General features: G+C 41.1%; 1 protein-coding gene across 1 annotated transcript in view; it reads right to left on the reverse strand.

The window, feature by feature from the left end:
- Nucleotides 1–891: 891 nt before the first annotated feature.
- Nucleotides 892–25,890, reverse strand: part of RNF130 (ring finger protein 130) — a 107,417-nt gene continuing 82,418 nt past the window's right edge. Inside the window, exons 6-9 of the mRNA XM_007465507.1 lie at nucleotides 13,716–13,812; nucleotides 11,785–11,989; nucleotides 8,453–8,546; nucleotides 892–1,079 (exon numbers count right to left, since the gene is read on the reverse strand). Coding sequence (XP_007465569.1) covers nucleotides 1,064–1,079; nucleotides 8,453–8,546; nucleotides 11,785–11,989; nucleotides 13,716–13,812 — 412 coding nt within the window. The 3' untranslated portion in view covers nucleotides 892–1,063. The remainder of the gene's footprint in view (nucleotides 1,080–8,452; nucleotides 8,547–11,784; nucleotides 11,990–13,715; nucleotides 13,813–25,890) is intronic.

The raw sequence follows: 25,890 nt of genomic DNA on the forward strand, positions 1-25,890 counted from the left end.
TGGTTGTACAACCTTGTGAACATACTAAAAACCGCTGCAGGGGCTTTACCCTTTAAAAGGGTAAATTTCATGGTATGTGAATTATATCTCAATAAAAAAAAAGAAAAGAATCTTCAACCCCCTACTGATTTGAGTATCGACTGCTGTAGTGGACCTATTACTACTAGTGGGAATATTCTCAACTCTCAGGTATGGTGAGGTGGAAGGTTGGGCACATTTACACATACTGATAATCCCTTCAAGCATAAGATTCATATAACATAAAATATTTCAACATCTTCCTCACAAGTAATGCAAAAAAACTTCATTTATACATGTAAAATTGCTCTTATCCAACTTCAGAATTCACTGTTTTTAAAAGAATACAGTACAAACTATGTAAAAAAAAATCTTGGACAGATATAATTTATTACTAATCAGTTATGTATTTTGGAAAATTTTTCGTACACTCACGCTTTCATCCCACCAAATATTTATTGAGCACTTACTATGTGCAAAGCACTCTACTAGGTACCAGAGATACAGTGGCAAGTGACACAGTTAAATGTCCCTGTGGCTGTGGAGCTGATGTTCTAGAGGAGTCAGATCAACCACCGACAGAGGAACAAGAAATTATCAGAGAGTGAATGGCGACCTTGAAGAAAATAAAATGGAGCAACTCAGTTCAGGGCCCGAGGGAGCATCACCACACACGATGTCCCCACACTTGGGTCCTACCTGGGCACAACAGTAGCCAATGTGAAAAGACCAAGAGAAACAGTATCACTGTTCCTCCCCTGGGGAGTATGAGCACGTTCTGTCTCTGAAACACGCACAAATGAACTTTGGGTATGTGATCTCCAAATCACCCTTCCAAACACAAGTGGGTGAATAACACGCAACAACACAGTCTTTTAATTTTATTATTTATTTATTTTAATACAAAGCTTTGGCATTAGCAATTTTATGAAAAAATAAAATGTACTAAAAATAAATGCTTGTGTGGCATGATTGGTAAATGATGCACAAAAATAGGTTCTTTTTTCCTTCAAGGCAATCAGTCAGAAAGCATTCTTTTCCTTCTTCAAAACCATTCTACCCTATGGAATAAAAGGAAAAAAGAGCGGTCAAGAATTAGTTAACGGGTACTTGTCAATGTTTTAAAATAAGAGAAAGTAATCCTAAATGAATGGTGGCCTGGGGTTGTCCCCAAGTATTTCCCAGACCAATTTGGTAAAGCCAGTAAGTCACTAGCATTTTCCTGAACTCAGCAGCTGTAGATCTGAGGTCAAGTGGCTCAGTCACTTAAAAGTGTGTTAGTACTTCCAAAAGGAAGGCAGGGAAAAGTACAGGCTAACAGCATTTTGTTTAAAAATGCAGGGACAACTGTCGTACAATTTACAACTTTTCCTGGTTTGAACACATGTTCTAAATGCTGAGTGCCCTGAAATCTGTAGCTGCTGTCTTTACAATATGCTCCTGCTTTATACCTCAAACAAACATGTCATTATTTATTTTGAAGTAAGATTTGAGGAGTACAGACTCCCAGGGATGTAAGGCTTTCTTACAGGAATTCCCCAGATTTTACGTGTGTGTGTGTGTATGTGTGTATGTGTGTGTGTGTGTGTGTGTGTGTGTGTGTGTGTGTGTCCCTAAATCAGGTGCCTGAAGGTACCTGACATCTTTGGAAGTTTCCTGCATTACCCTCAGGCTAATGCTGCCCCCTCTGCAGCCTGGCACTGTGGGACTGCCCTAGTTCCTGAACCCTTATAGAATCTGGTTCATTTCTATGGTTCCCACATCATATCTTCAATTCTGCTCTCTTTTTTCCCGGCAGAATTCCAGACCCATACTTCAAACCTCGTAATCTTTGGTCAACATAAAACTCTCCAGCATCTCCTGTTTTATCTCCTCCCCATCATCCTGACTTCCTCCTTCAGCTCTGTATTTTCACCTAACCTACCTTCTTGCTTCCAGTCTCTACCATGAAAGCAACTTCTCAGCCATCAGCAATTTTCTTTTTGCTGAAAAGCCTTAGATATCACCTGCTAGTTACAAAAAACCAGTCCAAATTCTGTAGTCTGCCTACCGTCGCCACCACCTACAGCAGACACGTCAAACCACACAACTCCCTGAACCTGCTCTGCTTTTTCTCACCTTGTGCTTTAATTATGCCTGGCCTGGTTTCTAAGTCACTCCCTCCAGGAAGCCTTTTTCAACTCCCTCAGGGCAAAAGCAGCAGTTCCCCTGTGTCTGTGTGATACTCCTGTCATCTTGTCCTGGGTCCGCAGGCACTCCCTGGCTCTTCCGTCACTTCAACCAGCACCGCAGTGCAGAGCACTGAGCAGTGCAGCCCCCTTCCCTTTCCCCGGGGCTCCTGCAGGGCGAGGCCTGGTGCCTCAAACACTGGGGAGATGGTGCCTAATGAATGAAAGGCTGGGTATGAAGGCCATTCACAGAAACTGCAAACAGGGCTCTACACTTGTTTACTGTAGGTCATATTTAAGACAACACATTGTTTTTTATAACATTTCCTCTGAAAAACTGGATATAGGACTTTTAATGGGCAAATAAAGATTTTTAAGCTTACTTTTTTTTGCTGCCTAAGAAATTATAAACAACTATGCAGCCAAACATTAAAGGTACTTGTGAAAAATGAAAGATTGACCACTGTCAAAGACAGAAGTCCAGTCAAAGCTTCTGCCGCTGTAATCTTGTTTTTCTTTTTTTTTTTTGCGGTACGCGGCCTCTCACTGCTGTGGCCTCTCCTGTTGCGGAGCACAGGCTCCAGACGCGCAGGCTCAGCGGCCATGGCTCACGGGCCCAGCCGCTCCACGGCATGTGGGATCTTCCCGGACCGGGGCACGAACCCGTGTCCCCTGCATCGGCAGGCGGACTCTCAACCACTGCGCCACCAGGAAAGCCCTGTAATCTTGTTTTTGTCACCATGTTTTTAGAAAACCAAATTTATCTTTTTCAACCGCATTATTTGGAGCCCTTAAATGGCTCTCCAGAGTAGTCAAAGACAAGCAGTGGAAAGGAAAGAGTTGGAACCAGAAATACTGGGCTTGAATCCCATGCCCTTCTTCCTGTGGCACTTCTTGGGGGTCACTCAGCCCCTCTGGGCCTCAGGGTACTCCTCTGTGTATATATCTCAGGCTCAAAGTGGCTAAAAGAACTAAATACTAAGACAAAGAAGAGTATTCATGATCAAACTGGGGGCAAATCTTTGCTGGTATTGCTACAAAAAAGGCTGTCTCAGGAAAATAAACAATCAGAGATGTGTGCTAGTGTGAGCAAAAGTTTTTAGGTTGAAAACTAAAAATTCAAAATTCTTTAGATCAGTGTTTCTCAAACTGCAGGCTGTAACCTATTAATGGATCATAAAATCAATGCAGGAGTTCATGACCAACATTAACAACAACACAACAAAAAAGCACAGAGAAGAATAGATCAGAGAATACTGATGTAGTAAGGAAAATGTCTGTGGAACTTCTGTTTCAGTTATACATGTGGGAGCACAGTCAAAATATAAAATGTGTTTCTTACAGTAGGAGATGGTTAAAAAAAGAGTTTTAAAAACATTGCTTTTGGACTTCCCTGGTGGCACAGTGGTTAAGAATCCACCTGCCAATGCAGGGGACACGGGTTCGAGCCCTGGTCTGGGAAGACCCCACATGCAGCGGAGCAACTAAGCCCGGAGCAACTGCTGAGCATACGCTCTAGAGCCTGCGAGCCACAACTACTGAAGCCCACGCACCTAGAGTCCGTGCTCCACAACAAGAGAAGCCACCGCAGTGAGAAGCCCGCACACCGCAACGAAGAGTAGCCCCTACTCACCACAACTAGAGAAAGCTGGCGCGCAGCAACAAAGACCCAACTCAGCCAAAAATAAATAAATAAGTTAAAAACAAACAAACAAACAAAACATTGCTTTTGACCCTGAAGGTTCTAAAAGAGGCAGCCAGCAGAGACCCCAACCCCTCTCCTTGGGCTCTGATCTCTCCTAGGAAGGGACCATTTAGGACAGACAATTCAAGAGGAACTCTGAGAACTAGAAGGAGTCTTAGAACTTCTACCTGACTCAGGATCTGCCTCCAAACAGCTTCAGCCTTGTAACTTCTGTCTGAATACGCAGGTCCCAGCAAGCTCATTAGTTTTCAACACAGCCCATGTCAGGGATGGACAATTCTGACTGGCAGGAAGTTCTTTCTTACATGAAATGGAAATCTACCTCCCTGTAGATATCTCCAGAGCTACACAGTAAGTATCACCCTCTGTATGCACTGGTTAGTCACCACAGGACCATTATAAGTATTAAATGGGGCAATGTGGGTAGTAACAGACCCCAAAACAAGAGTATAATATCTTGGTAGGCACACAATAAACAGTAGCTGTTCTCATCTTTGGCGGTCCTCCAAATACCTGGGGACACCTCTTACATCACCCCAGTCTCCTCTAAGGTAAGCAGCCCTAAGATAGAAATGATTACGTTTTCAGACTCTTTCATACTGAAATATGTCAATGTTCCTCTTAAAGAGTCCGAGCAAAACAATTCAGAAATATTGAGTAGAGAGCAAAATAGAAACATCAGTTCCTTTGACCTGGCTTAAAAATTTCTACCACTAACCTCAGAGGAGGACAGCTCAAGGGGAACACTGGTGTGGACAACTGAAGCCCAATGACCTGCCGCAGAGCTAGGGCTTCTTGGTCTTCAGTTATGCTACAGGATTTCATATTTGTTCCAGTTATTTCATCAAGTTAACCACATCAGATTCATTTCCTCCTCCTGCGACTGTTCTGAATCTTGAATGCTTGGGCTACAATCCTCTGCAAATCTCAGAACATGATTTCTATGCATCAGAATCCAGGAACTAAGAAAGGGCTCTAGAGAATACATAGCTGAACCTCCCATTTGACTCAAAATCTCTCCTACATCACCCACATATCTTATAACTTGTTCTTCAAATAAAAACAAATATTATTTTTCAAATAAATATTTACTTTTTTATGTTGAGGGAAAAATGGATTTATATAAATGTAAGCTGGTAAATGTTGGGATTTAACAAGGTTTACTTGAATAATGAAGTAGAGCAGAAAATCTCCTTTGGGAACTGAAGTTCAATAATGTTGCTTACTTAGGTACAACAAATGTTAGGGAAGCTAATATGTATAAATATATTTAACTTACATTTATTTGCCTCTTTGACTACTATCCTGTTTAAATTTGCAAAGTCTCAAAATTCAGTAGATTTGTTTGTAGTCATGGTTGAGTACTTGCATAAATAGTATTTCATCACGATAGAAGGGGGTGACCCCAGATACATGGACTTTTCATTGATCTCTGAGTTAGGCCCTGAGTGAACACGCAGAGCGTAGTGAGGGAGGCGGAGTGCTTTCACCCCTAGTGGAGCAGCAACCCATGGAGGCCTGGACCTGCCTGGGTTCCACAGCCCTGCCTTTATATATGGCCAGTACTGCTTCATCTTGCCCACAGGGTTTCACCAGTGACTAGACTGGGTCAAGGTCTTATTGACATCACAATACAATCAGTGTAACACTGTCAGAAAAGTAAATTATAACAGTAGGTAGAAAGCATAAGGTGGAATTTACTACTAATTTCCAGACAAATCATTAAAATGTGAAAAGATAGAATCTATTTATACAGAAGACTATCTTACAAATGGATGAGGTTACCCAGAAAATTGAAACAGAGCAATTAAATTGAAAAGGCAATCTCACTTTGATTGTAATTTTTTGGTAAAAGTGAAAAGGTAAGATAGATTTCAAAGAATTCATTAATGAAGAATAATTATAAATTTATTTGCTAAAATAAACTTTTCTCCAGAATTAAACCACACAGGAATTTTTCATGAACATTTGTGGGAAAGAGACTTTGAGTAAGAGTGGCTATCTTTTTTTTTTTTTTTTTTTGGCTGCACTGCACGGATTGTGGGATCTTAGTTCCCAGACCAAGGATTGAACCCAAGACCCTGGCAGTGGAGGTGCAGAGTGCTAACCATTGGACCACCAGGGAGTTCCTGGCTATTATCTTTTTTTATCCCCTACAATTAAAAGGGTCTTTAAAAAAATTAAGTAATTACAGTTACAAAAAAATCAACACATAAAAGCACAACAGGAGAGCAAAACATCACCCAAAATTGTACTAAATTAAGATGATCACCATTAATATTTTGGTGACCATCCTTTCATGCATCCATATGTGTGTGTACACACACACACACACACACACACACACACTCTCTCTCTCTCTCTCTCTCTCTCTCTCTCTCTCTCTCTCTCTCCCTCCCTCTCTCTCTCTCAATTTCTCTCTCTAAATGGAATCATGGAAATTGTCCTTCAGAGTGGTTTTGATTGAAGGCACAGAAATAATAGTCAAATGAACAATTGCAGTGTCAACCCTCTACAAAGGCTAATGGGAGAAGGGATGGACTAAGACATGGATCTAAGATCTATGACTTAGATTCTGAGTCATGCAGGCATTTGTGAGCGGAACTCTAACTTACAATAGGTAACATGTCTATTGAGCATTCTCTAAAATATCTGATACATGAACTGAGCACCTGGCTGATTCTGAGTGGCAGTAAGGTGACTACCGAATTACTTAATAATTCTCTAAAAGTGCCCAGTGTGCAGCTACTTGCTGTGATTTGTTTTCACTCTTTTGTGAAATTTTAAAGAAGTGGGCTTACATTATCATCTAGTTTGATGGGTTGGTATGGGAGTAAGCAAAAGAGGTGACTGCAGGTGAAATAAATATTTCCCTCCAAACTGAGGTTTGAATCACAGGTACTCACGAGCTCTTATGATTCGGTATTTTACTTCATGGAAGAAAATTAAATTCATTTGCCAAAGGATAAAGGCAGATGGCCATCTTATTCACAGAACTCTGAAAGAATTGCAGAGGAATTGTTTTGGCTAACATTTATTGAGCACTTATTATGTACGAGGCACTGTGCTAAGCACTTTATATGCTAATTCTCACAACAACCCTATGATGTACTCCTAATTCTTGTTTTATGGATGACTAAAATAAGCTTCAGATAAATATAACTGCCTAGGTCTCACAAGAAATATGGAGGAGCAGGGAGTCAAGTCCAGGTATGCCCGACTCCAGAATCTGGGCAATTAACATTGTGCTATGTTGAAGTAAAACTGCATCAGGTGGGCCCAACAGAAGCAGCTAGCTGTTGACCTGCTGGATGAGGCCGAGGCTACTTATCTGAAAGTTGAAGAATGCCAACTGACATGACATCCTCCCAATATATAATATGTCAAGGATGCCAAAGGGTACTTCTTACAAGTATCTAGCCAAAAGATCAGGTTAGAGGTAATAAAATCATGTCATTGGAAGTGGAGGTTACTTTTCCATTGTTTCTACAGTTGGACTATGAGTATTTAATTAAATCAATTAAATGAGCTTGGTTGGTTGTTATCAATCAATTAAAATGTCAGGACATAACTGAATATAGAGAGCACAGGAATTCTACCAATTCAGGTTCAAATTTGGGCAGTGTCCCAGGGATGCTTTCATCTTGAATTAGTTTTCATGAATACTCCTTAAAAGAAAGGACTGAATAATATCCTACAGTAAATGCCAAAAATTTAAAGCAAAACAAATAAAGCCAATAAAACCTTTTCTTTATCTTACCCCCATGGAAAGCTACTCTTGGAAAACCATTGGATCAAAATGGACCTCAACTGTTACCCAGCCCAATTTTCCATCCTCTGAAAAACCTTTTACCGACAACAGCCTTGACAAGTAACACCCAGCTTCCTTCCGCCTGCATTCTTAGTCCTGAGCACTCCCTACCCCCACGGCAAACCATCTCACTAGTAAGTAGCCTTGCTGACAGATGTTCTTCTTTTTACCAAGGCGAAATTTTGCCTTCCTGTAACCTACCCTTTGGTTCTCATTTTGTCCTATGGAAATATAGTTTATGCTTATTTTCTTTTTCTCCTGACAGTCTTTCTAATATTTGGAAGTCACAGGTCTTTCTGACTGCTTCTTTCTTGCAGGTTAAACATCCATGTTCCTTTGACCATAGGCCAGGGTGCCAGTACTCCATCAAAAGCTAAGTAGATAAGACTCCAGGTAAAGTCTGATAAGCACACAGCGAAGTGGGGCTAATCCTGTCTATGATTAGGACATGGGCATTCTCCACATACTATGACTGTATTGGTTCCCTTGGCATTTGTTCCATCGTTGATTTATTCTAAGCTTGTGGCTAATTGAAAGCCCTGAGATCTTTTCTAAAGTGAGCAGTTGTTGCTGAGCAAGGTGAACTCCCAATCAGTGTTACTGTTCATGAAGTAATCTATTTTGCTAGGTATGATCCCATCAGGATCAGTATGAAATTGGTAGAAGGCAATTCTCATGATCTTTATGAAAATTACATATTTTCTTGGGATCATCTGGCACATGCAATCCAAGAAACAATTGGTTACTTACTCATTAGCATTCAAGCTAGCTGTGGCTCTGATGATCATGTAGCAGAGTGTGAGAGCACTGAGGAGGCCAAAACTGGCAATAATAAACCATTCTTCTGTTGACAAAGGAAAGGGAGGAAATCACTCTGGGGAGAAGACTTATGTCAAATCGATGTCAACATTTCCCTCAAATGCAACGAAGCAGACGTCAACGGAGGTGTAAGCCAAGACTGGCCCAAGGAAGTGAAGCAGGAGGAGGTTTGCCAGAGAGCTACTAAGTGCAGAAGGTTAGTGGAAGTAGTGGTGAAAGCTGCAAGGGAGAAAGGAAAGCATGGCCCAAACATTTCTTCCAGTTAAAAGTCCTGAGATTTGTGAGAAGTGTGGCCACCAAAAAGTATGTAGTAAAAAGATGTATATAAAATCGCACATGGACATAGGTTTTAAAAATTGTTAATTTAAATGACAGTAAAGTGGACTAGTCATACTTATAACCTTTCTTTCTTCATTTTGTCACTTCTGCATGGCTGTGTCCCTCATTCTTAAAGAAAGGCTTAGAAATATGGAGCAGTGGTTCCCAAAGATCTCGTGAGTACTCCAAGTAGTCTGCAGGCTTGGCCTTCCATGGCATTCACATCTATATTCTTTTCGCTTATGAGTGGGTTTACTTATAGTCTTTATTTAAAAAGGACATCTTATTGGTGTCTCCTGCAAAGAAGAGAACTACCCTTCACAACCCCACCGCTGGGAAGCGGCCCTGGCTGTTCTGGCTTTATTAAACGGAAGTAGAAAGGGTAGGTTATTCCAACTCTCGGCTCATCAAAGAGTTGAAAACCTCTGGTACACAGAACTCTAAAGGTTTTTATCTAGTTTCTCTCTAGATCCAGGAAATAGGTTAATATTTTCCCTTAAGTTTTCAAACTCTGTATCATCAAGGTAACATTCCAAAAACAGTACTTACTGAGAACCACAAAAATAACCTGAGAACCAATCTGACTTCCTAAAAAGTCTTACCTATATTTCCTAAAATATAAACAAACTAGGGCTGGTTTAACAAAGTGTTACACAGTAGAGTTCCCTATACATCTGCAATAATGCAGAGAAGAAATTTATACTTGGAATGCCAAATGTTTATGTGCGAAAGCTGTGTATAACATGGGCATTTCTTAATCTGGTTTCCATGAATCCTACATCTATGCAAAACTGTGTGTGCCTAGGAATTTTTCTAGAAAAAGGTTATTATACTTTCACTGAATTTTAAAGGTTGTGATCTTCAAAAGGTTAAGAAGAACTGTTCTTCAGGATTCCAGGATGCTGAGTTGTTCTATGCGCACTTCTCTGCCCACCTTGGTTTACATTATTAAAATGCACAGCAAACTCTTTCATTTTAGATAACAGTGCAGCCACTGCTTCTTGGAATACAAATTCCTCAACAATAGAGTGAATTTACAAGGTTTTTATTTAAGTCAAAATAAACATTTAAGAACCCATGCAAAATCCACCATTTTTACCCACATATATTTTAAGTTAGAAAAAGTATATACTGGCATTTAAAAAAAATTAAGAGATGGCTGATAATCAATTTCAAGAAGCTTAACATAGCATTCTTTATGTTTTTCTTCTTAGACTTTTATACATGATAAGCAGACTAACTTTTAGAACTTCAATTATGTCTATGTTTCCAATTTTGAATATAGCATCCATACATGCATGGCATTTCAGTTATAAAAATTAGTAACCAAAAAGAAGTAAACACTGTCGTAATAATACCCGATGGGCCCAGAGGTATTTTAGCACCGACCTACGGCAGCTGGGATCTCGGTCACCTCTGTTCTCCTCAGTGTGTAGTTAGCACAGTGCCTTGCAAACAGTGGATGCTGGTTGAATGCACTGTGGTTACTATGGCACTACAGAGCTTTGATGTTAAAGTAGAGGTAGCTTTGGTCTAATTTAACCACATGAGTTTCATTTATTAACATGTACAAATTCTGCTAAAGGTGATTAATTTGATAATGAAGTAATATTTTTATCATCAAAACATACGATTTTGAAAGGATATTTCTATATAAAATATAATGGGATAAGTACTTTATGTAGTAGTAGGTGCTCAATAAATGTCGATCAATGAAGGACCTACCAAAAACTCATTAGTAAACAGAAACCTTTGTCTCCTTTATTATTATTAGATCAATTTTTAAAAATCTAGCCCATAAAACCTAAATGTCAAAGCAGGACAACATGAAATGCTGTTAAAACAAACCATTGGTAGATGGTAAGAAATCAGTCAAATTGTATCAAAGAATAGTTTTACTTATTTTATAACTGAATGAAGTGTCCTTGAGTTTAGAGAATGAGAAAATAAAACTTGGGAAATCATTTTCTAACAATAATTTTTGGTTAGTTAAGATCACATATACTTCAATTGAATAGACCACACAAGTCTTACTATTTAAGGGAAAACTCTTTTTAACAGCTTTATCCATTTTACTGACTCCCAGAGTTGAGAGGAGTCCCATTAGGGTTAGGGCTCGAAGCTATAGGTAAGCAACAGCATATACTGAAAAAGGCAGCACCAGAGTGATGACGAGGAAGATGGGGTGAAAGGTTGTTAGATGAAAATAACACATAAAGAATGGATTGAAAACAGCTGGCTTGTTACGGGGTGAATGTCCACGAGGCCCACTCGCACGCCTGCCAGCCCACTCATACTTTGGCAAGGCCATCAAAACACTCAGAGCATTTTTTTTTTCTTCTCGTCAACAGTTCAACAATCATGACGTTCATAATTAGCCCAGAGCATTTTTTAAAAGTAGATTACCTTTTGGGTCTTCTCACACTTCTTGTACAATTATACCAAAGAGGTAAGTGCTAAGACACCAAATTTCATAAAAGTGTAAAATAAAGTAAGCAGCAGCTGGCCATCTCAACTGTTCCTAAAGTTGTGAACTTTTAGGTTCAAATTCTGGATTAGTTTTTTACTAGGTTGCCTGCAGCCTAGGTACTAGAGACCACTGGTGCTCACAGTTACACGACACACCTGAGATGCTGCTGACGTCCTACCTTACATCCCTGTCTGCAATGCAATCGTTTCAAATCAGGCTTATAAATAGCTATTAAGACAAACCTCTGATCAACTAGTCATCAAATGGCAACTATTCCTATTAACTACACACAAGTACACAAGCTTCTTACTATAAAGGAAGTTTTGTTATTCCAAATATCTGTTTTAACAAAAGTAACCATTACTTTCTCAGTTACAGACTAAGTCACTGTCCCTGGTGTTTGCCTCAACTCTCCACCACACGTCAAATACCAGCAGCAAATCTGTCCTGTGCCCTGGGCACAGGGCCCACTTACTTGTTACTGCGATGTTGATCTCTCCTGTTCTAGGAGTGAGATCCCCATCCTGAGGAAGAGGCGAGATCCCCGAAGTTCGAAGTGGCTCGAGGCCAAGGGAGTTGTCACTGGCGAGGTCACCTAGGGCTGATCTTCGGTTAACTGCTTGGGTTCTGGTGAGCCTTTCCATATCAAATGCTACGTTATCAGTACATGGCATATTTGGCTGCAAAACATTTCCAGATTAAAAGTACTTGTAAGATTAACAAATCATTTTATACAATTCTAAATGTTTGACATCCTGTTGCAAAGACTTTACCAAGTTTTTTCCAGGTGATTTCCTCTCATTTCTCTCCCCATCTACACCTTCCACTCTCATCCAAGAATTTTTATTTAAAAGAAACAGATGATTTCTTCCCCAAAATGGTACTAAGGAAAGCCAAAATCCATTGCAGAACTGAGAAAATTGAACACTTCATCTTTATAAAGTGACAACCTTTTGTGGACATGGCTCACAGGCAGAGGGATTCATTATTATAAAGCTGACAAACAGTGCAGTGTATCACTGGCTCATATGTTAATACAGGTAACCCTATTAACTTCTCTGTAATACCCCCATCTATCTGCTAGTCAGTTTTTAAATATCTTCTATCTTTAAACATAAGTAAAGCATACAACCAAGAGCAGATCAACATTGAAAAGACTTTTGAACTCTAAGAAAACTATGTTTCAAAACCTAAGCATTGGGACTTCCCTGGGGGCACCGTGGTTAAGACTCTGCGCTCCCAATGCAGGGGGCCTGGGTTCGATTCCTGGTCAGGGAACTAGATCCCACATGCATGTCGCAACTAAGAGTTCGCATGCCACAACTAAGGAGCCTGCCTGCCACAACTAAGACCCAGCGCAACCAAAAAACAAAAAAAACCTAAGCATCTAATGCTGAAGAAGAGGTACAGAGCTTCTGTGGGGTCAAAGCCTACCAACTAAAAAGTGGATATGAAAGGCCAGGGATGCTGCTAGACAGTCTCAAGGACGGCCCTCACCAGAAGGAATTACCTAGGCCAGTGTCAGTGGTGAAGAGGTGAAGAAACTACAACATCACTGATGTGATCTCTGGAGATGGAGGATAAATGGGGCATCACTACCTAACTAGATTACATCTAAACTGTCATCTGATAACATATTTCAAATAGCACTACTTAGATCTGTAAAGCTAAAACAAGGAATTCATCTGTTGGGTCAAAATAAACTTTCCTCTCTATATGGAGATTATTCATTCACTCTTTTATGAGACCAGAAAGTATTTCACTTTCCTCTAAAAAGCAGTAATCCTGGACATACACTTCTCTTAAGGAAGGAACTGCAGGAAGTCTCCAAGGTCCTCAGTTAGTCAGTGCTGACTCTCCTGGCCAGGGCTGAAGTGCCCTATGTGGCCGGCACCCAACCAAAACCCCTGCCCAGCTGTCAAAGGTCTGCCCAGGGCTGGCACTGCCCACCTTCACTGACTGCAATTACCAACGCCCAGGAGAGCAACGCCAAATTCAAGAGGAAGGAACATAAGTGATGACATAGTTTTATATCATGCTGAATGCAGAAAAAATTACTATTGGACCAGAGTTAAAAGTCTACATTCTACTCCTTAAAAAAAAAAAATTGGAATAGAGGAAAATCACGTCCTTCTCTCTACCTCAGTTCTTCATCACACATCCACCACCCAACAGAAGCAGGCTGTAAAGTGGACTAGCACAGTTCTTTATCTGCTCTTCCAGAAGTTCCCTGAGGTGGGCTGGACTTTAAGTAATGTGGGATAAAAGGTAGTGTTGGACTAACAGGATTATCTGGCAGAGAAAGCCAGTGTTTTCTTGTGAGACTTTTAACCATCCACTTGGGCTATGTTATGTTATGCTTAGAGATAACACTACACAAATGTATTAACAAAATAGGAAACATACCACAATTCCCAGGGCCTTCAAAATATTAAGTTTGCACATAGGACAGGTACAATGTTCACTAAGCCAGGGATCCACGCAGGATTTGTGGAAAACATGCCTATAAAAAAAAAAGGAGAATTATATCACAAATTATATACTAAAAAACTCCTAGGCCAAAATGTAAAGAAATGGAATTTTTAGTTAGTCTGTTTGGTACCAAGAGACAAATATTGGGGATGTATTAAAATTGAGCTGGCAGAAAATCTCCTGAATCCAATCTTGTATGTTGATAGCACTGTATAATGAGAACTGATACGTAGTATTTGGCTGTTTGGTGTTTTTACTCCACCAAATTCCAAAAAAGATTTGAGGAAAAGTAGGGAATTTATTAACAATGAAGATAATGAATTATACGTTATAAATCAGTTGTTTTCAATAATATCTAAAGTAGAAATAGAATTTCAAGAAAATATTAACCAGAAGTTAAATGAAGAGTTCTCTATATAATTAGTTTCATGGACCTCTGTTTCAATGTCATTTAAAATATTATTTAAAAAGACTTCTAAGCAACCCAGGTTAAATGTTTGTAAAGTTACAAACATTGGGTGGTTGGAAATATTTTTAGGGATGCTCTGTACTTAAGGATCAGATAACATTTAGTAGCAGTTTCCCGGTGAAATGTTGAAGGGAGAGAGAGGATGGGTGATTTTCTCTCTTATTCCAGAGAGTAGAAAGTCACATCCTTGTGACTGGAAATAAATCATGGATGGTTTTGCATTCTTGAAAAAGATGCCTGTGTCCTTTGGAAAGGAGAAAAGATTGTGAGGGAGCTGTTGACATCATTTCTCAAGCTCAAGTACCTCTCCATGGTAGCTCTGAGAACCTGAAATGAGGCCACACGAAAGCCCCAGAGTCCTGGCCAAGCAGGGGCAAGGGCAGGTGCCAGGACATATGTTCCGGGCACCTTTGGAAGCACTATAATCAGAGTGTTCAGATAAGCCAGAATAAATTTTGAGAAAGATATCAAATTGAACCATGGTATGCCTTTTAAACTTTGTTAATGTATAATTTATATATAACTTATAAGCAGTTATATACATCTGTTTTAAAATGAAGTTTTGATTTTAAAAAGTAGGAGATCTAGAAAACTCACTTTTTAAATTGGGATTTGGAAGAAACATTCATGCTTACAGCTTCAACCCAAACAATCTAACATCACTTGGTAGCCTTGTACCCATTTCTTTGGGGTAAGAATAAAAATCTTGACAATTAAATATATTCATCTAGTCTGAAATTTACAGATAATGCAATGAACCAGAACCTCATCATCCTTAGAGGCTTTTATTTAAAACTGAAGGTTTTTACTTAAGAGGTGAAAGTCATCAAACCATAGGCAAGACCTAAATTCATTCAGTATACACAATGCACTGTCACGTCTGTTTCCTGTTCCTTGCATCCAAGTATGAGTGTACTCCAAAAGGGAGATGAAGGCTCCTTACCACAGGGCTCCACCGAGGGCGTGTTCTCAGATGTGGGGTTTATTCTCAAGCAGTTGTGAACTGTGCCAGTGCTGGCTGTGGCCTAACAAAGACTAGAACAAGACCTCTAGTCCTTTTTGAAGATACATACCCTTTAGGTCTGACATAAATGACAGATCCTCCCCCTTGCAAGGGTGCATCTGCCTAATATCTGGCATACTTTTTGAAAGGCCTATGGACCACTGAGGGTTTGGTTAGTGTTGGGTGGCTGGGAAGGTTCTCTAAGCCAGTTCTATGTAGTGTGGACAATGGACTTTGGCCAGCTGGCAGGTGACAGAAGAGATAAGGTTTTGTGATCTCTGATGCAGCTGCTTTGGTGTGGGGCAGCTGACTTGAGCCGGCTGTTTGTGGAGACCTTGGTTTAAGCCAGCAGCGGTGGCCTGGCTTTCACCTTCCCACTCTTACCAGCGTTTTTGCTTTCCCCTTTTCTTATTGTCTGGTCTTTTCTATTACTGGTTATTCAGAAAGGAACAAAATGGTATAATCCTATATTTAATTTTTAAAGCTGCATAAGTTGAGTGTTCTCTATTTATCTGTTCCTTTAACCTTAGTTATAAATGGATTTCTCTTATGTTGGGGCTCTTAATTGTTTCCTTGTAGGTTTGCTGATCTAAAAGAAAGTATCTGGTCCCTGCTGTGGGGCACTGTAATGAAGGAAAACAAAGACTAACTGGTTTTCTAGGGACAAGCTGAGAAAGAAAGCCTCCCCTCCTTAGCTAACTCAAAAATCACAAAGAAATATTTTCTTTCATAAAAAAATTAACTTTTCCTTTTGACTATCTGTTTACCCCATGGCTTTCCTACCCTCTGTCCCTAGCCCAGCCAGTGATCCGTCCCTCCCTCCCTCCCACACTCCCTCCTCCATCTGTGCTGTCTTTCCAGGTTCCCAACAGTTCAGCTCCTGCACCTGGCCCAGAGACCATCAGTCCGATTCCCACAGCACATCTCCCTCTTCTGAAAACAAAACCCGACAATGTTTGTCTTCACCTACTGGCCCTTCTGACACATGCCTATCACTCTGCTTCAGGTCACTGACAGAACTGTGGTGAAGAGCTGCCCCGTACTCATTGCTTCTTTGTCACCCATCCTTTTTACCTCTTGCTTCTATCTTCTCAGGTCTACTGTTTTACCAAACTCCACATGGCCTTCCCTTCCTCCTAGGGAAAGTTCTGCTACTACAACACTCTGAGCCTTGACAAACTGCCCTTTCTGACTCCCAGCTGTCTCATCTGAACACTGCGGGTTTGGGGAGTAGTGGGGAAGGTTGCCTGCCATCTACCTTGTGAAGCTGTTTGGAGCAGTAAGTGAAAAACTTAGAAAAGGCACCAAGGACATGCAGATGAAAGGTGTCATTAAACATACATTCAGGCAAAGTAACGTCAACATTTCACATGATATCCTGATACGTGGTCAGAACACTTGAGTGTGCCTCAGGTCCCAGCATGCCCAGCACCAGAGTGACCTCTTACAAGCTTGCAGACATACCACAAGCATGCACAGACACCTCAGAGGGCGGCAGCTGGGGCCAGCCAGACCTTGAAAAGAAGCCCCCTTCTCACTTTTATAGAAGACTTGAATAATAAAAATGCACATAAAAGTAGAAAAGGGCCCAACATATTTAGGGCTGAGTGGTGTACGGGAATGGAAAGCAGGTGATGTGCTGAGGAACAGTGAAACGTGAAAAGGATAAGCGTATCAGAGCTTCAACAAAAGTCCTTTAATCCTATTAGAAATACTTTGGGATACAGAATGTGAAATGTATAGAACATAAAAGGAACCAAACCAATAATACTGAAATATGATGCTTTCCCACTCTCCCACTTCCCACGTACACCATAAGCTAGAGTGATCAGAACAACGGCTGGGGGTGGGGTGAGGAGTCTACATTGAGGGTGAGTTGATTTCACAGTTCTGCAGCCTCTTGGTGCCGTGCAAGAATCTGGCAAATATAAAAGGATCCAGGATTATTAAAGGTCAGAGGAAAGAACGCTTTTCCCTGAACTGGGACTGGCAGCAGACAATGTTGAAACAGGCCCTCCCTCTGAGGAGGGGGCATCACGGTAATGCCTCTGCTAGCAGCCAGATGACTGACCCATCTTAGCTCCCGAAGTGGCATCTTAGACATACGGTTATCTAAGCTGCAGAACTCTACTTCTGAAAAGTATTTTTAACCACTAAAAATTTTGTGGCTGACCTTTAAATAAAAGAGGCCTAAATAAAGTGCCAGTGTTCCAGTTTCTAAGATGTGTTGGCTAACATCCAAAGGATGATCAACTGTAATCAACTGCCACAAGTATGAGGTCCCAAAGCAATGCCAACTGCCATCTGTCTACAGTAAATTAACATGACAGAAGGTAAAAAGTAAAGGTCATGCAACAAAAAGCCAGCAATCCATGAGAGGTTTGCTATCTACAGAAAGTCTTAGTTCAGTCTCAAGATAGGCTTGTTAAAAGGAAGGACAGACAAAGGCATCTGGGCTTTTCTTCTCCCCTTACTCAGGGGAAGAAGGGACAGTGAGTGCAGATGCTTTCCAGAGTCTGGCTGTAAAGGGGAGAAGCTGTAGAGTGGTACAGCTTTGGAGATGGGTTTGAAAGAGAATTATAAAAACTGGATAGAAAATGCTTGAGCATGATGAAATGCTGGTGGGTAGAGACAGAAAGAACAAAAACTGGAGGGAGCAGATAGTCAATACAACAAGGTCCCCAAGGAAGGGAAGGTGTTGGCACACAGAGGCCTGGGTTGAAAGAGCACATTAGAACCAAGGAGGCTGTCCTCTCCATCCTAATGGGAGGGAAGGCTGCAAGGGTGGGTGTGGAGGCAGGTACGCATGAAGGCTTGGGGACAGCAGGCTCGGAGAATTTCGGCTAACAGCCATTATTTTCTGTGAGGTTTATGGTGAAGTTACCTGATGAGAGTGAGGAATAAAGGGATGAGTTAGGGTGTCTAAGGAGAATGAATACACCTGGAATGTGCTGCTTGAGGAGCAGGGAGAAAGGACCGGGGAAAGAGAGGGGCTCCAGGCAGCGCTCCCGGCCCAGCTGGAGGGCTGGTTGGAGCCCCACGGGAGGCAGGGAGGTAGCAGAGCTGTCTGGCAACCAGAGCTAAAGGAAGACATAGCAGAGTCACACCTCAGCTCAGTTTTAAAGACCTATAGACAAAAGAGGAAGGGCAGAGTATCTCAGGCAGAGGGAATAAAGCAAGTAGCGGCACTAGAGTTAATTCAAAGGTAATTGAGAGGAATCCACTGGAAAACAGAGGCTTGGAGAAGATATGGAGTAAAGATGAGTATTTGTGTTGAGCCATCCTCTAGGTCAGTGGTTCTCAACCGGAGACATCTGTGGTTGTCAGAACTGTGTGTGTGGGGGTGCTATTGGCGCCTAGTGAGTGGAGCTGAAGATACTGCTAAATAACCCACAATGCACAGGCAGCACCCCAACCTGCCTAACAAAGAATTATCTGGTCCCAAATGTCCACAGTGCCCAGGTGGAGAGACCCTGCTCTAGGTCAAAAGTTGTCAACTTGGGTCATACAAAATGTTGCTTGATGTGCAAAGTTAGTCTTTACTACACCTGAGAATCATGCTTTTGTCACCGTTTCAGTTAGGTGAAATGTTCTGCTGAGGAGGCTGTGCAACACAGAGAAAGCTACAACCTGCTTCAAAGCAAAAGGGGAAGTCGGGGCAGTGGGCATGTATAGTCTAGACAAGGATCTAGGAATAAAGGACAACCAAGTGAGCAGTGACCTAATTACAGGTGCATAGGAATACTGTTAAGTTTGCCAAATTCTCATACTGGAAAGCAGACCACAAACACAAAGGTTGAGACCCCTCCTCTGGTGGAAGGTGCAGCCATAGAAATGGCCGAGATCAAGCAAAGCTCTAGACTTCAATAGATGGTATGGAGAGATCGGGAAGATGGCGGAAGAGTAAGACGGGGAGATCACCTTCCTCCCCACAAATACACCAGAAATACATCTACATGTGGAACAACTCCTACAGAACCCCTACTGAATGCTGGCAGAAGGCAAGCAACTCCCCACGTATCTGGGTAGGGCAAAAGAAAAAATTAATTAAAAACAGAGACAATAGAATAGGGACGGCACCTGCACCAGTGGGAGGGAGCTGTGAAGGAGGAAAGGTCTCCACACACTAGGAAGCCCCTTCACGGGCAGAGATTGCGGGAGGCGGAGCGGGGAGCTTCGGCGCCGCGGAGGACAGCCCAGCAACGGGGGTGCGGAGGGCAAAGCGGAGAGATTCCCGCACAGAGGATCGGCGCCGACCGGCACTCACCAGCCCGAGACGCTTGTGTGCTCGCCCGCCGAGGCGGGAGGGGCTGCGAGCTGAGGCTCGGTTTCGGTTTCGGTCGGAGCTCAGGTAGAGGACTGGGGTTGGCGGCTTGAACATAGCCCGAAGGGGTTAGTGCGCCACGGCTAGCCGGGAGGGAGTCCGGGGGAAAGTCTGGACCTGCCGAAGAGGCAAGAGACTTTTTCTTCCCTCTTTGTTTCCTGGTGCACGAGGAGAGGGGATTAAGAACACCGCTTAAAGGAGCTCCAGAGACGGGCGCGAACCGTGGCTAACAGCGCGGACCCCAGAGACGGGCATGAGACGCTAAGGCTGCTGCTGCCACCACCAAGAAGACTGTGAGAACACAGGTCACTATCCACACCCCTCTTCCGGGGAGCCTGTGCAGCCCGCCACTGCCAGGGTCCCGGGATCCAGGGACAACTTCCCTGGGAAAATGCACGGCGCGCCTCAGGCTGGTGCAACGTCCTGGCGGCCTCTGCCGCCACCGGCTCGCCCCGCATTCGCACCCCTCCCTCCCCCCAGCCTGAGTGAGCCAGAGCCCCCGAAGCAGCTGCTCCTTTAACCCCGTCCTGTCTGAGCGAAGAACAGATGCCCTTCTGCGACCTACACGCAGAGGCAGGGACAAATCCAAAGCTGAGCCCCAGGAGCTGTGAGAACGAAGAAGAGAAAGGGAAATCTCTCCCAGCAGCCTCAGGAGCAGCGGATTAAAGCTCCACAATCAACTTGATGTACCCTGCCTCTGTGGAATACGTGAACAGACAACGAATCATCCCAAATTGAGGAGGTGGACTTGGAGAGCAAGATTTACTATTTTTTCCCCTTTTCCTCTTTTTGTGAGTGTGTATGTGTATGCTTCTATGTGAGATTTTGTCTGTATAGCTTTGCTGTCACCATTTGTCCTAGGGTTCTATCTGTCCGCTTTTTTCCTTAAAATTATTTTTTCTTAATAATTATTTTTTATTTTAATAACTTTTATTTTATCGTGCTTGATTTTATTTTATCCTCTTTCCTCTTTCTTTCTTCCTTCCTTCCCTCCTTTCCTTCTTTCTTTCTTTCTTCCTTTCTTTCTACTTTTTCTCCCATTTATTCTGAGCTGTGTGGATGAAAGGCTCTTGGTGCTGCAGACAGGAGTCAGTGCTGTGCCTCTGAGGTGGGAGAGCCAACTTCAGAACACTAGTCCACAAGAGAACGCCCAGCTCCACATAATATCCAATGGCGAAAATCTCCCAGAGATCTCCATCTCAACACCAGCACCCAGCTTCACTCAATGACCAGCAAGCTACAGTGCTGGACACCCTATGCCAAAAAACTAGCAAGACAGGAACACAGCCCCACCCATTAGCAGAGAGGCTGCCTGAAATCATAATAAGTCCACAGACATCCCAAAACACACCACCAGACGTGGACCTGCCCACCAGAAAGACAAGATCCAGCCTCATCCACCAGAAGACAGGCACTAGTCCCCTCCACCAGGAAGACTACACAACTGTCTGAAACAACTTTAGCCACTGGGGACAGACACCAAAAACAACAGGAACTACGAACCTGCAGCCTGCAAAAAGGACACCCCAAACACAGTAAGATAAGCAAAATGAGAAGACAGAAAAACACACAGCAGATGAAGGAGCAAGATAAAAACCCACCAGACCTAATGAAGAGGAAATAGGCAGTCTACCTGAAAAAGAATTCAGAATGATGATAGTAAAGATGATCCAAAATCGTGGAAATAGAATAGAGAAAATGCAAGAAACATTTAACAAGGACCTAGAAGAACTAAAGATGAAACAAGCAATGATGAACAACACAATAAATGAAATGAAAAATACTCCAGATGGGATCAATAGCAGAATAACTGAGGCAGAAGAACGGATAAGTGACCTGGAAGATAAAATAGTGGAAATAACTACTGCAGAACAGAATAAAGAAAAAAGAATGAAAAGAACTTAAGGACAGTCTCAGAGACCTCTGGGACAACATTAAATGCACCAACATTCGAATTATAGGGGTTCCAGAAGAAGAAGAGAAAAAGAAAGGGACTGAGAAAATATTTGAAGAGATTATAGTTGAAAACTTCCCTAATATGGGAAAGGAAATAGTTAATCAAGTCCAGGAAGCACAGAGAGTCCCATACAGGATAAATCCAAGGAGAAACACACCAAGACACATATTAAACAAACTATCAAAAATTAAATACAAAGAAAACATATTAAAAGCAGCAAGGGGAAAACAACAATAACACACAAGGGAATCCCCATAAGGTTAACAGCTGACCTTTCAGCAGAAACTCTGTAAGCCAGAAGGGAGTGGCGGGACATATTTAAAGTGATGAAGGAGAAAAACCTACAACCAAGATTACCCCGCAAGGATCTCATTTAGATTTGATGGAGAAATTAAAGTCTTTACAGACAAGCAAAAGCTGAGAGAGTTCAGCACCACCAAACCAGCTTTACAACAAATGCTAAAGGACTATCTCTAGGCAAGAAACACAAGAGAAGGAAAAGACCTACAATAACAAACCCAAAACAATTAAGAAAATGGGAATAGGAAAATACATATTGATAATTACCTTAAATGTAAATGGATTAAATGCTCCCACCAAAAGACACAGACTGGCTGAATGGATACAAAAACAAGACCCATATATATGCTGTCTACAAGAGACCCACTTCAGACCTAGAGACACATACAGACTGAAAGTGAGGGGATGGAAAAAGATATTCCATGTAAATGGAAACCAAAAGAAAGCTGGAGTAGCAATTCTCATATCAGACAAAATAGACTTTAAAGACTATCAGAAGAGACAAAGAAGGACACTACATAATGATCAAGGGATCGATCCAAGAAGATGATATAACAATTGTAAATATTTATGCACCCAACATAGGAGCACCTCAATACATAAGGCAAATACTAACAGCCAGAAAAGGGGAAATCAACAGTAACACATTCATAGTAGGGGACTTTAACACCCCATTTTCACCAATGGACAGATACCTAAAATGAAAATAAATAAGGAAACACAAGCTTTAAATGATACATTAAACAAGATGGACTTAAATTGATATTTATAGGACACTCCATCCAAAAACAACAGAATACACATTTTTCTCAAGTGCTCATGGAACATTCTCCAGGATAGATCATATCTTGGGTCACAAATCAAGCCTTGGTAAATTTAAGAAAATTGAAATTGTATCAAGTATCTTTTCCGACCACAATGCCATGAGACTAGATATCAATTATAGGAAAAGATCTGTAAAAAATACAAACACATGGAGGCTAAACAATACACTACTTAATAACGAAGTGATCACTGAAGAAATCAAAGAGGAAATCAAAAAATACCTAGAAACAAATGACAATGGAGACACAACGACCCAAAACCTATGGGATGCAGCAAAAGCAGTTCTAAGAGGGAAGTTTATAGCAATACAAGCCCACCTTAAGAAGCAGGAAACATCTCGAATAAACAACCTAACCTTGCACCTAAAGCAATTAGAGAAAGAAGAACAAAAAACCCCCAAAGTTAGGAGAAGGAAAGAAATCATAAAGATCAGATAGGAAATAAATAAAAAGGAAATGAAGGAAACGATGGCAAACGTCAATAAAACTAAAACCTGGTTCTTTGAGAAGATAAACAAAATTGATAAACCATTAGCCAGACTCATCAAGAAAAAAAGGGAGTAGACTCAAATCAATAGAATTAGAAATGAGAAAGAAGTAACAACTGACACTGCAGAAATACAAAAGATCATGAGAGATTACTACAAGCAACTCTATGCAAATAAAATGGACAACCTGGAAAAAATGGACAAATGCTTAGAAAAGCACAACCTGCCAAGACTGAATCAAGAAGAAACAGAAAATATGAACAGACCAATCACAAGCACTGAAATTGAAACTGTGATTAAAAATCTTCCAACAAACAAAAGCCCAGGACCAGATGGCTTCACAGGAGAATTCTATCAAACATTTAGAGAAGAGCTAACACCTATCCTTCTCAAACTCTTCCAAAATATAGCAGAGAGGGGAACACTCCCAAACTCATTCTACGAGGCCACCATCACCCTGATACCAAAACCAGACAAGGATGTCACAAAGAAAGAAAACTACAGGCCCATATCACTGATGAACATAGATGCAAAATTCCTCAATAAAATACTAGCCAACAGAATCCAACAGCACATTAAAAGGATCATACACCGTGCTCAAGTGGGGTTTACTCTAGGAATGCAAGGATTCTTCAATATATGCAAATTAATCAAAATGATACACCATATTAACAAATTGAAGGAGAAAAACCATATGGTCATCTCAACAGATGCAGAGAAAGCTTTCGACAAAATTCAACACCCATTTATGATAAAAACCCTGCAGAAAGTAGGCATAGAGGGAACTTTCCTCAACATAATGGAGGACATATATGACAAACCCACAGCCAACATCGTCCTCAGTGGTGAAAAACTGAAAGCATTTCCACTAAGATCAGAAACAAGACAAGGCTGCCCACTCTCACCACTCTTACTCAACATAGTTTTCAAGTTTTAGCCACAGCAACCAGAGAAGAAAAGGAAATAAAAGGAATTCAAATTGGAAAAGAAGAAGTAAAGCTGTCACTGTTTGCAGATGACATGATACTTTACATAGAGAATCCTAAAGATGCTACCAGAAAACTACTAGAGCTAATCAATGAATTTGGTAAAGTAGCAGGATACAAAATTAATGCACAGAAATCTCTAGCATTCCTATACACTAATGATGAAAAATCTGAAAGTGAAATTAAGAAAACACTCCCATTTACCATTGCAACAAAAAGAATAAAATATCTAGGAATAAACCTACCTAAGGAGACAAAAGACCTGTATGCAGAAAATTATAAGACACTGATGAAAGAAATTAAAGATGATACAAACAGATGGAGAGATATACCATGTTCTTGGATTGGAAGAATCAACATTGTGAAAATGACTCTACTTCCCAAAGCAATCTATAGATTCAATGCAATCCCTATCAAACTACCACTGGCATTTTTCACAGAACTAGAACAAAAAATTTCACAATTTGTATGGAAACACAAAAGACCCCGAATAGCCAAAGCAATCTTGAGAACAAAAAATGGAGCTGGAGGAATCAGGCTGCCTGACTTCAGACTATACTACAAAGCTACAGTAATCAAGACAGTATGGTACTGGCACAAAAACAGAAAGATAGATCAATGGAATAGGATAGAAAGCCCAGAGATAAACCCATGCACATATGGTCACCTTATCTTTGATAAAGGTGGCTGTACAGTACAGTGGAGAAAGGACAGCCTCTTCAATAAGTGGTGCTGGGAAAACTGGACAGGTACATGTAGAAGTATGAGATTAGATCACTCCTTAACACCATACACAAAAATAAGCTCAAAATGGATTAAAGATCTAAATGTAAGGCCAGAAACGATCGAACTCTTAGAGGAAAACATAGGCAGAACACTCTATGACATAAATCACAGCAAGATCCTTTTTGATCCACCTCCCAGAGAAATGGAAATAAAAACAAAAATAAACAAATGGGACCTAATGAAACTTCAAAGCTTTTGCACAGCAATGGAAATCATAAACAAGACCAAAAGACAACCCTCAGAATGGGAGAAAATATTTGCAAATGAATCAACTGACAAAGGATTAATCTCCAAAATTTACAGGCAGCTCATGCAGCTCAGTAACAAAAAAACAAACAACCCAATCCAAAAATGGGCAGAAGACCTAAATAGACATTTCTCCAAAGAAGATATACAGACTGCCAACAAACATATGAAAGAATGCTCAACATCATTAATCATTAGAGAAATGCAAATCAAAACTACAATGAGATATCATCTCACACCAGTCAGAATGGCCATCATCAAAAAATCTAGAAACAATAAATGCTGGAGAGGGTGTGGAGAAAAGGGAACACTCTTGCACTGCTGGTGGGAATGTGAATTGGTTCAGCCACTATGGAGAACAGTATGGGGGTTCCTTAAAATACTACAAATAGAACTACCATATGACCCAGCAATCCACTACTGGGCATATACCCTGAGAAAACCAAAATTTATAAAGAGTCATGTACCAAAATATTCATTGCAGCTCTATTTACAATCGCCCAGAGATGGAAACAACCTAAGTGCCCATCGTCGGATGAATGGAAAAAGAAAATGTGGCACATATATACAATGGAATATTACTCAGCCATAAAAAGAAACGAAATTGAGCTATTTGTAATGAGGTGGGATAGATCTAGAGTCTGTCATACAGAGTGAAGTAAGTCAGAAAGAGAAGGACAAATACCGTATGCTAACACATATATATGGAATTTAAGAAAAAAAAAT

This window comes from Lipotes vexillifer, unplaced genomic scaffold (genome assembly GCF_000442215.2).
Source record: "Lipotes vexillifer unplaced genomic scaffold, Lipotes_vexillifer_v1.1 scaffold613, whole genome shotgun sequence".
Classification (NCBI taxonomy): Eukaryota; Metazoa; Chordata; class Mammalia; order Artiodactyla; family Lipotidae; genus Lipotes; species Lipotes vexillifer.